The sequence below is a fragment of the Rhinatrema bivittatum genome, chromosome 3 (genome assembly GCF_901001135.1).
Source record: "Rhinatrema bivittatum chromosome 3, aRhiBiv1.1, whole genome shotgun sequence".
In the NCBI taxonomy this organism is placed as follows: Eukaryota; Metazoa; Chordata; class Amphibia; order Gymnophiona; family Rhinatrematidae; genus Rhinatrema; species Rhinatrema bivittatum.
The window spans coordinates 28,135,224-28,146,648 of NC_042617.1; the positions used below are offsets into that span (position 1 = coordinate 28,135,224).

At 48.5% G+C, this 11,425-nt stretch overlaps 1 protein-coding gene across 2 annotated transcripts in view; it reads right to left on the reverse strand.

The window, feature by feature from the left end:
- Positions 1-4,610, reverse strand: part of LOC115086739 (calpain-13-like) — a 229,993-nt gene extending 225,383 nt beyond the window's left edge. Inside the window, exon 1 of one of the 2 annotated variants that reach the window (XM_029593017.1) lies at positions 4,256-4,610. In XM_029593017.1, coding sequence (XP_029448877.1) covers positions 4,256-4,312 — 57 coding nt within the window. In that variant the 5' untranslated portion in view covers positions 4,313-4,610. Of the gene's footprint in view, positions 1-881; positions 1,002-4,255 lie in introns of those variants that run through there. The other variant, XM_029593018.1, reaches the window with a different exon arrangement.
- Positions 4,611-11,425: the final 6,815 nt, after the last annotated feature.

The following is an 11,425-nucleotide window of genomic DNA, read 5'->3' on the forward strand; positions in this document are numbered from 1 at the left end:
GTGCAGAAACTACCATAAGCTTGCTGGGCAGACCGGATGGACCGCTGGTCCTTATCTGCCATTATTTCTCTGTTTCTATGGGAAAGGAGGGAGGAAACAGGAGTGCGGAGGGGTTCATGGGGAAGGGGAGGGAACTAGGGTAAGTAAGGGTGGGAGAAGAAAGAGGGATTAAAGAGGCTTTGGAAGGGGGAGGGATAAGAGAAAAAGGGGATGGGGTATGATTCTTTTACCTCACATCTCAATTATGTACATCCTACACTTCTTCCTTGGACGAGTGGATGCCAGCCAGCAACTTTCACCTGTTTCGAGCACATTCACGCAGGCTGAACAGCAACCTCACACACTGACTCAGAAAGGTCTGATAAACAAAAAAAAAATGGTTGAAACGATGCCGAGATACACGCGGGGGCTGCAGCAGGCCCAGCCTTCAATCAAGGAGCCCGGGAAAAGACAATTATGAAACAGTGGCGGCTCCCAACCCAGCTAGAAACATCATTAGCTGGCTCTGTCAGATGCAACCTAAAGGCAAACTCGGCGGGTCAAGCATCAGGAGTGCCAGAAATAAATACCAACCAAGCAGAACCAAGGGAGGACATCAGATCCGAAAGTTGTGAAAAATAGGAGGCACGCAGAGCTTGGCCTGTGGTTAAAACTCTGAGCTCCTTGTCGGGAAAATAAAAGAGCCAAAGCATTATCTTATTAAAAGGTCCTGCTGAGACCTGACTACCTCTGGTGGAAAGACATTTGCAGGCCAGTTTTCTTTCTGGGCAGTGCCAGAGATTGGCAGAGGTGCCGTAAGCCAGTGCCCGGGTGCTGGTTTGTTTTAGTGCCTGTAGCTAGCTCCCCCCTTTAGCATTCACTTTTCTTTGCTGGTTTTTTACCTGTCGGCGGGGTAAGCAGCAGCCACCTCCGGTGAGCATCCAGAAAGCACTGGCAGGCTGATCGAGGCTGCCTTTTCTAGCTTTCTAATTTATTAGCTTTCCGCTCAGCTCACACCTTTCCTCCTTTACTGGCAGCTGAGGCAGGTGGTTCCACCTTGGGCAAACACTGCCAGGGGTAGGGGGTGGGGGGGAGGAGTAAGGTTGACAAGCTGCTCCCCCCCCCCCCCCCCAGAGCAAGCTCAAGGCTGCGCAGTTTTATCAGGCAGGGGATCAGAAGCGCTGTTTGTTTTTTTTTTTTTAGCCACCGCAAGGTAAAGCCTGGCCACTTCCCTGTAGGTAGGTGTGTGTGTGCCTGCTTTTGTCCACGGTGATGTCAGGCGATGGGGGTTGGCCCACTCATTGTTATGAAAGAAGAGGGATTTGCCAACTGATGCTGTTCATACAATTCCCCCCCCCCCCCCCCCCCAGCTGCTGTGCGCTCACCTGAAGAGGTGACTAGGAAAAGAGAAGCCCCTGGGGGGGGGAGCCATCGCTTCCTTATCCCGCCCTGTAAAACAGAACCGAACCTTGCAGCTCCACAGCAAGAGGCAGCCCCCCCTTTACTCGCAGGGACTCACCTGGCAGCTTAGCAGCCACAATTCAAGTTTTGTTTGCCTTAAGAGAGAGAGTGTTGTTTGCCGAGGAGGGCATCGCAAACCTAGGCCAGCGCAAAGAGGGGGAGAGGTCCCTGCCCCGAGGAGCTTACGATGTAAAGGAGCAGCCGAGGCGACGGGCGATGAAGTGACCTGCTCGAGGTCACGGTGAGCATCGGCAGCAGAGACTGGACGTGAGCTCGGGGCTCCCACCGCCCAATCCGTTACCGTTAACCGCTGGCCCACCAAGCCCTCTCTGTTTAATAGAGCAAAGGCACAGAGCGCTCCTGCCCTAGTTATGCTCCAAATAATCAAACCCCCCCCCCCCCCCCCCCAACTACCGAATGACAAGTTGGATCTTTGTGATGTGAAATGCAACACTGCTGGGTGCCAGCTGCAGCAAACCAGGCAGAAAATCGTGTGATCACTTTACAAGGAACTGAAAGACCGAGGGTATCTGATATCCTCAGAATGCTGCTCTGCACCTGCCACTTCCTTCTTGGCTCTCTTTTTCCTCTTCTGGCCGTACAATAAGGACAACAGATTCCAAGTTATAGTTTAGAAACCCCCCCTGGGTTGAGAGGAGGAAGGGGTCAACCACCAACAGCCTCTTAACGTTTTGGAGACAATTTTGTTGCAGCCTACAGGGTTGCCAACCAGCTGGCATTAGCCGGCCCGTATGGCTTTCAGCCACGGGTGGCCAGAAGGATCTTTTCCTCTGCTGACCGCCAGCCTCCACAACGGGAAGGCCTCTTCCCGACCATCTCTGCCAGCCACCCCAGAGCTCCTCGCAGCATCTCTTGCGCTGCAGACTTTTTATTACGGAAGAGAGGCTGCTCCTAGCCGGGACAGTGGCGGGGCAGCGGCTGCTCTGCTTCCAGGCTCGGCCTTCCCCTGCGGAGCCCGGCAAGGGGCGGGGCCACTGCAGGGCCCGGGAGCCAAGCGCAGTCCCTCGCAGGCCGCGATGTATACCAAGGCGCGCTGGGCCGTGTGCACATTTTGTGCCTAGAGCATTGAGCCCGATGAAACGAGGCGCGCAGCGCCCGCAAACGGGAATAAAACTGTGCGCATGGCTCAGAGCTCCCCCATTCAAATCCCAGGTTAATCAAGGAATTAGCCATTGCTTTCCAGTGCAGAGAGAGAGGTGGGTAGGCTTAACTCGGGTTTTCTTAAGCCTGGAAATGTAACTCCTGGTCAGGCGGAGTAAAGATGCTCGAGCTAGTGTTAAGCCTATGAGGCAGAAGCTGGAGTTTGAGGTGCGGGGCTCCTGTACTTGGGATGGCTCACGCAAAAACCACGGTTTGTCCGCACATCATGTGTTCTGGGCGCAGAGCATGATCTGTGCGCATAAAAGATGTGCTGCTTAAAGCTGTGAACACACACACAACACGAGTTAGAAGGAGAAAAGGTGTTCACCTAAGAGTGAGGGGTACAAAACACGCGTTAGGATGGTTTGCTTCTGACGATTAGGGACACAAATCATATTTTCTGCATGCAGTTGCCAATGTGCATCCATCTTGTTTTATGTGTGCTAAGTGTGTCTGTGTGCATACAGATTCAGGCTGGTGAGCTTTTTTTAAAATTCCAGATGCATTAGCAAACTGTTAGCTTACTGCATCGGACAGAAAATGCGTGGTGAAGATCTGTGCACATTTTCTATCCGTGTCTTATTACATCGGGGCCTCGGGGAGCAGAAGACCCGAGCTGGGACTTGAGCCCACCTCTTGCACATGACAGCTGGGCTAGCCTGTTTCTCGTTTGTACTGCTCTTTTGTTTATACCTTTCTCGTTAACAAACGAAAGGTGGCGCTGTGCGCTCTGCTCAGCACCAGAGCCCAAGCGCAGTTTCAACGATGAGAGCTCGCACGTGAATCCGCAAATAAGAAGCAGCAGTGGGAGTAAGGAAGGCAAGAGGGCTTCAGTCTAGAAATCATCACTCGAGTATCATCGAAGGCTCACTCATATCAATAAAGTCCCAAGAGCGTGCAATTATTGCACGAGAGATTGCACGGATAAATGCAATCAAATTCCCAGTGCAGAAGAGGCCTGAGAGAGGGAGGAGACAGCACTCATTTGGGTTAAAAACAGCAATTTCAGCAACCGATATCCGGGTTGACATTTTTTTTTATTAATTACCCTCATATTTAAGTCGGGTACCCTAATGACAACCCAGCGCCTATACTGCCAGCATCGTGGCTTAGGTATAATCTCACAGCATCCGATCCTTGCAGCTAAAGAATGACGTTTTAAAAGCCTCTTTCATTTGCTGCTGATGTCCACTTTTGCATTTTAGCCTGGAAGTGTGAAATATAAACATTAAATTAAATTTTCTTCCTCTGTAATAAAGGATTTCAGGACTGAGAGATCAAAGTTCAAAAGCTTTGTCCAGCAATGAGTTTGGGAGTTAGCCGGAGAAGGTGTAAATGATGGACGCCATCCCCTCCCCCTCCATCAGCGGGTAAACTTTGTCCGGGCACATTACTGCTGTGCTCACACGGGATTTACCTGCATAAAAAACGCAGGGCTGGAGGTGGTCCCCGGCTGCGGTGAAACTTTAGCCGGACAATCGGCGCTGTCTGGCTGAAGTTATGCGCGTAAATCTGGTCGGGTTAAAAGGCTGCCCTGAAATGATGCAGATAACTTTATCCGGATGCCTTCGGCGGCAGACTTATCCGAAAAGGTCCTGCTGAATACCCAGGGAAAAAAAAAAGTCATCCTGATAACTTGAACCAGGTAAGTTACCTGCTGGCGGGCTTGGCTGAATACCAGGCTCTCACTGTCTGTCCTGGTCCGGGGCATAGGAGGCCGGCAGAGCTGTTCTTCGCACTTCCCCTCCCCTGAGATCTGCTGCCCGTGGTTAGGCAGTTCAAGCTGCTCTTGCTCACCTCTCTCCTCTCTTACCTCTCTCTGCTCCTCTCCTGGGCCAGTCCCCTCCCCTCCCCTGAGATCTGCTGCCCGTGGTTAGGCAGTTCAAGCTGCTCTTGCTCACCTCTCTCTCCTCTCTTACCTCTCTCTGCTCCTCTCCTGGGCCAGTCCCCTCCCCTCCCCTGAGATCTGCTGCCCGTGGTACTGTTTAGGCAGTTCAAGCTGCTCTTGCTCACCTCTCTCCTCTCTTTGCTCCTCTCCTGGGCCGGTCCCCTCCCCTGCACCGCTTAAGCCCGTGCTTCCCACCTGGCTGCTCGGCCCGCTTGGAAGCGGATTCCTGAGCCCGTGCGTCACGCTGCCTCTCTCCGATTTATTCACAGCAGCCTTCTTTTAACTCCTAACCCCTGCTTCTCCCACTCATAGCCTTAATGCTTTTAAACATTTTCGTAATACATGAAATTCCCAAATCTCCTTTGCCATGCATGTCTTCATTAAACTGTAAGCTCTCCGATACAGGTACTGTGGCTTCTGTGTATTTGTACAGTGCTGTGTCCATTGAGTAGTGCTACAGAAGCAGAAATAGTAGAGTGCTGAACTCTATAGCAGATTTTGTACCTTTCTGAGAGGCATAAAATCTGCAGTTTCCCTCCCCCCTTTCCCAGCCATGATTAGAGAAGAAACGCAAGTGGCGTAAAACAGCTCACAGTTTTATTAACCGATAGAATAAATCAAGACTATCTGTCCCCTGAACCAGGTCCTGCTCTTCTGTCAGGCTGGTTTACCCTGGCACCCTGCTCGCTTCCCCCAGCCTGCTGCACCGTCAGCTAAGCCGTTTGGCTTTAGACGTCAACAAGCCCGTTTGTCCCACCGCAGCTTTACCGGCGCACCGGCCCCGCGACACACGACGCCCGCACCACACCGCCAGCGACTCCCAGTTGCAACCCCAGATATGAGACCGGGCGCCAAGGGAGGCGAGAGGATCCGGGATGTGTTCGGGTGGTTTCACACAGTCCAAAGCAGGCCGGGCCCCCAAGCAACAGAGCAGGAGGGCCACAGGCAAAAAGGCACCGTCGCGCGCCTCCCCCACCACGACGGTGACAGAGGTGTCAGCAGGAGGAGCGGAGAGATCAGGGAGGGCGGCCAATCTAAGCTCTCCGGTCCTGGTGGACCGCATTAGAAAGGGGGGGGCGTGTGGCATAGGTGACTGCACTCTCCAGCTGCCACAGAGGGCCGCAGCAGCCCATCCTGAGCAGCAGAAGGAAATAAAGCCACCCGTGCCTAAATCTAGGCCTGCATGCCAAATTTGGGGAATTTCCATCCCTTTTTTGAGAGTTATTGTGCCTAGAGACAGACAGACAGATAGATGGACATCAGTCCCTTTTTGTACAATTCTTTCAAGCCTTGCTGCCTCTGAAGCAATATTTTGCATTTTCCGTTTCGATTTGCATGTGCCTATATTTGCACTTCAGCACGCCAGGAATACTGTCCTGCATTTGCTGTTGCCATTTACATATTTTGCTTCACCTGTGCTGAACGGAGAACTAATGAAACTCAGAAATGGCAATAAATAAATCCCTGGGTAGTTGTGAATGGAGGCTCCTCGTGCCACAACCCAAAAAAGGCTGCTGGATGCCCAGAGGAGGAGAAAACTACCAGGCTAGAGAGAAAAAAACCTCCTTTATATCTAGGGATCTTCATTTTCAGTTTTTATTTTTTTTTTTCCTGGGAATTTCAATGTTATAAAAAGAAAAACCAGTGGAATAATTACTTTTCCTCTGGCTTTTCACCTGTTTGTTATAACAAAGTCATTTTTCCACTGACTTTGTTTTTTTGTTATAACATTGAAATTCCAAGGAAAAATAGAATAAACCTGAAAACAAAGGTCCCCATGTGTATCGCAGTGATGCAGCATTGTCTTAATGCATGTGTTTTTAACATTTTCCTCATGAATTTAGTGATTTTACTTATTTATTTGCGCAATTTAGATTCCGCCAATCCACAAATCTTGGCGGACAGACAGCAGTACATACATAATAATATAAAAGAAATCAAAAGCAAGCAAACAGAGACAGAACAGGTCATAAAATCTACACAAATCTACAAAACATTAATGCAAAAGCGAGGTACAAGTACCAAAAAAACCCCCAGAACCATGGCAGCCTCCCTGCTAAAAACCACAGTGAGGCCAGCCCTGGTGCGCCGCCGTTATGGCCTGGAGAAGCGGCAGGATCAGCTACGACGCTGTCCTTCTTGCACTGTTATCTCCGCCCCCCTCCTTTAACATGCCCTGACTCTGCCTCCATATCTGAGGCCCTTCCTGCCCCCCGGACACCGTGAAATGTGTCAGATTAGCAGCGCTGGAAACCCAAGTATTTTATTCAGCCACAGAACAGATCACAGCTTGGGCGGCAGCAGAGCGAGCACCCCTCACACTGTCCTGCCTCAACCCTCCTCTAAGGATGAGAGGGTGATTCAGTCTTAGGGGTCACTCCCATGTTTTTCTTAAGGGTGGTAACTGTCGCTCTGTACAGTTATCCCCCAAGCCTTATGATACCCATCTTTTTTACTGGGTGAGGAGCCTTGGTGAAAATTCAGGCAGTGCTGCTTGACCTGCTTTGCTTATGGACTCGGCCGTAGAAGCAGACCTGTGCTTTTTCCCTTTTGTCTGCGTATCAGTGCCCCAGAGCGTAGAAGTCGGGGGGTCCTCTTGGTTGTTGTCTGTATCCTATTCCACTTTGCTCCCCGCTTCACCAGCAGAGGAAATGTTGCACTTGCATTAGAATCATCAAGGTATATTGGCATATCCAGCATGGCTCCCTGCTTCAACGGCAGGGGAGAAGAAAAACTGATACTACAAGCATATCCAGCATGGCTCCCTGCTTCAACGGCAGGGGAGAAGAAAAACTGATACTACAAGCATATCCAGCATGGCTCCCTGCTTCAACGGCAGGGGAGAAGAAAAACTGATACTACAAGCATATCCAGCATGGCTCCCTGCTTCAACGGCAGGGGAGAAGAAAAACTGATACTACAAGCATATCCAGCATAGCTCCCTGCTTCAACGGCAGGGGAGAAGAAAAACTGATACTACAAGCATATCCAGCATAGCTCCCTGCTTCAACGGCAGGGGAGAAGAAAAACTGATACTACAAGCATATCCAGCATGGCTCCCTGCTTCAACGGCAGGGGAGAAGAAAAACTGATACTACAAGCATATCCAGCATAGCTCCCTGCTTCAACGGCAGGGGAGAAGAAAACTGATACTACAAGCATATCCAGCATAGCTCCCTGCTTCAACGGCAGGGGAGAAGAAAAACTGATACTACAAGCATATCCAGCATGGCTCCCTGCTTCAACGGCAGGGGAGAAGAAAAACTGATACTACAAGCATATCCAGCATAGCTCCCTGCTTCAACGGCAGGGGAGAAGATAAACTGATACGTCACGCATATCCAGCATAGCTCCCTGCTTCAACGGCAGGGGAGAAGATAAACTGATACGTCACGCATATCCAGCATAGCTCTCTGCTTCAACAGCAGGGGAGAAGAAAAACAACCAATAAGGGCTGAATAACATATTCTGGGTAAAACAAATAAGCATGGGTGTAGCTTGCTTATTGCGGCGGTTACTTCCCCTACTACCCCTAACTAATCAAGCTTGATATTTCACTTGGTTGCAGCTCCATCACTGCTCTCTACATTAATGGTGGGGGAGGAAGGGAAATAGAACCAAAGAGCTAAGAGAAACAGATAAGTATGAGAAAAAAATGTGAAGCTTGCTGGGCAGACTGGATGGGCCATTTGGTCTTCTTCTGCCATCATTTCTATGTTTCTATGTTTCTATGTTTCTATGTTAAGGATAGTAATCGCCATGCCTTCTGCTAAGGGTAGTAACTGCCACACCAGCAAGTTACCCCCTCTGTTACGCGTGCAGTCAGTATTTTATAAACATTCAGTGCATGTGTGTATATCCGCTTCCATGCACAAATATACGTGTGTAAAAAGAGAGCGGGAAAGGGGCATTCTGGGGCAAGGCCAACACATAAGAACATAAGAACATGCCATGCTGGGTCAGACCAAGGGTCCATCAAGCCCAGCATCCTGTCTCCAACAGAGGCCAATCCAGGCCATAAGAACCTGGCAAGTACCCAAAAACTAAGTCTATTCCATGTAACCACTGCTAGTAATAGCAGAGGCCATTCCCTAAGTCACATGCAAGTTGCTATTTTAAAAGACATACATGCGGATATTTGCACGCATGTAAATTTACATTTGTTAATTATCTGGCGTAATAATAAACGTGTTTATTGTTTAGCATTGGCCAGGTGGAAGGTCTGAGTTAACAGGGGGAGTTCAGACTGAAGAAACAGGAGGGTCTTGATGAGATGCAGGAGGACTGGGCGAAATAGAGGGCTAATCGGAAAAAGTAGTAATTTCACTCCATGCATATGTTTTAAAATGCGCCGACTTATGCATGTAAAAGAGGACTTACGTGAGTAAGTCCTGTTTTATTTTCCTGCTTAAATGTACTCAAGTATATATTTAAAATAGAGGGGTAAACTTCGCGTGTTCATTGCATTGATGTTGTGGGAGTGGACTCTTGGATCAAGGGGGAGTAGGCGCAACCTGCAGGGAGGAGCCCCGCAAGTCCCCACTGTCGGCTGGTGGAGCTGGCAGGAGTAGAGGCCCAACTGGAGCTTCACCTATCCCAGCTCTCGTTCCTCTTAGGTTGAGCCCTTGGATGCCGGGGCTGGCAGGTCTTAGGTGGGAGCATCTACTGGTGAAATAGAGGTCTGTGGAGAAACTCGGGTTTCAGGACAGGGTCTGGGGCAGGCTGGATACAGGCGGACTCGGAGTCCAGTAATCCATCTGGGAGAGATGCCACCTATTTTCCCTTGAGGCATAATACCTACAGCCACATAGATTACTTTCTATGTGCAACCTCGTTGATGAGGATGGTGGGGCGGTTGGCTATTTTGGCATTCAGATCATCACCCAGTGCTCCTTCCCATGAATGTCTCTCAAGCTTTAGATCCCAACAAGCAAACAACAACATCCCTTCTAGGTAATTAGCAGTTTTGTACTATGGCGTCCCAGGTAATACAGGATTGCGCTAAGATTCATGCAGGGGCTGAACAGTCTCCACGTGATCTGGGAGGCACTCAAAGTGACGCCGGGTGGGAAAATTATCAGCTTTGCTAGCTACTAAAACAAAAGGAGAAGGGAAGGGGAGCTGACATGAAAAGGAAGATTAGACACCTAGGGGCTAGGCATAAGCTCACATGCTCTCCTGGGATGTATTCAGAGTTTCAGAGTTTGGGAAGGATGGGGGAGTTACAGCGCCTCCAGATATCCAAAATGGAAAGATCCTTTAAATTTGCCAGGCAAAACGTTTATGAGTATGGAGATAAAACGGGCACTTTGAAGGCAAGAGCATTGCGGAAAAAGGCCGCACAAACACTCATACAGGGGATTAAAGGGACAGATGGAGTACTAAAGCATAAGCTTCCAGACATAAATTGCATTTTTAAGGATTATTATGCTGCTCTGTATGCTAACAGAGAGGAGGGAAGTGTAGAAGAGATTTACGAATACTTGCGGGATGTTCAAGTTCCAGGGCTTTCTGATAGGCAGGAGGAAATGCATAAAGCAATGGGGGAAACTTCCTGGTGGGAAACGCCCGGGGCTGGATGGCTTTGCCCTTGGATTTTATAAAAGATTCTCAAAGGAATTCTCCCCTTTCCTGCCTGAGGTATTTACTTTTTAACAGCAGTCACCCGAGACCAACAGTACTTTGCTAGATGCTAATGTAGTGCTGATGGACAAAAAAGGGAGGGGATGCTGCAGACCCTAGCTCATATAGACTCATTTCATTGTTGAATGCCAGCATAAAAATTTGGCTAACATCTTGCAACTTAGGTTAGAGTTGGTTATGGAAGATCTAATACAGCCTGACCAGACCGCTTTTGTGGTCTGGTCAGGCTGCTACAGTAGCAGAAGTGACTACTGGACAGACGGTGGAATCATTTGGCATTTCCCGGCCCCTGATGAAGTTAACAGAAACACGAGCCGTGTCGGGCCCTAGCCATTTCGATATCCTAGCTGCATAAATCCTGCTACAATAAGAACAATTGCACTGCCTGGGTACCGGTAATATAACCTGGTTTCTAAAAATGGAGTTTTTCAAAATGGGAAAAAAAATGTGAAAAACTTTAAAAAAATTGTCCTTGCAGAGAAACCGATGATTATAAAATTTGTGACTGTCCAAAGACTTACCTGTGACTGCACACCTATATAATTGGCAATCTGGGCTAACGAAGCAAAGCCCGCCATTTTTTATGAGGTTCTCTCTGCATATAGAAAATTAGACTACATGGTAACAGCTACTTCTTATTGGGATTGAATATGATGTTGTTTTGAATTTAGTGCATAAGGATACATCATATACATATACAGTTGTTTATTGCATCAGTTTTTCTACTAAGGCAATTTCATAAATCTGTTTATTCCATACTGCAAATCTCCCAGCATGGATTATTATTGGGATTGAATATGATGTTAGTAGAAAAACTGGCACACAAGCTGAAGAATAAAGGCGAGATGATTGATAAGATTTGGAAATGTTATTGGGATTGCTGGGATAAAATAAATAATTAACAATGATACTTGTTAAGTGGCCAAATCAGAGGTAAACGTGAATGTAATGGGACTGTTTCTGGGTGCATCTCTATCACTTTTGTATTAAAGAGGCATAGTTGTCTTTTCTAAGGGTTTTGCTCAGGGGGGAATTTGATGCATGTCAAACGTTCATGGCTGTTTTTGCAGATGTAGTGCCTTATTCCTGTATATGGTGCACCGCTTCTGTTTAAATAAAAAGTTTCAAAAAAATAAACCTTTTTTGGACTAATTTTTGGACCTGTGATTAAAAGTTTGTTTGGTTTCATTGCAATAGCAGTGCTTACCAAACAGAGGGCCTGATTCACTAAGGTATTTCTCCTATTCTGCGTCTATGGGGAAATGCCTTGATGAATCAGGCCCAGAGATCCGT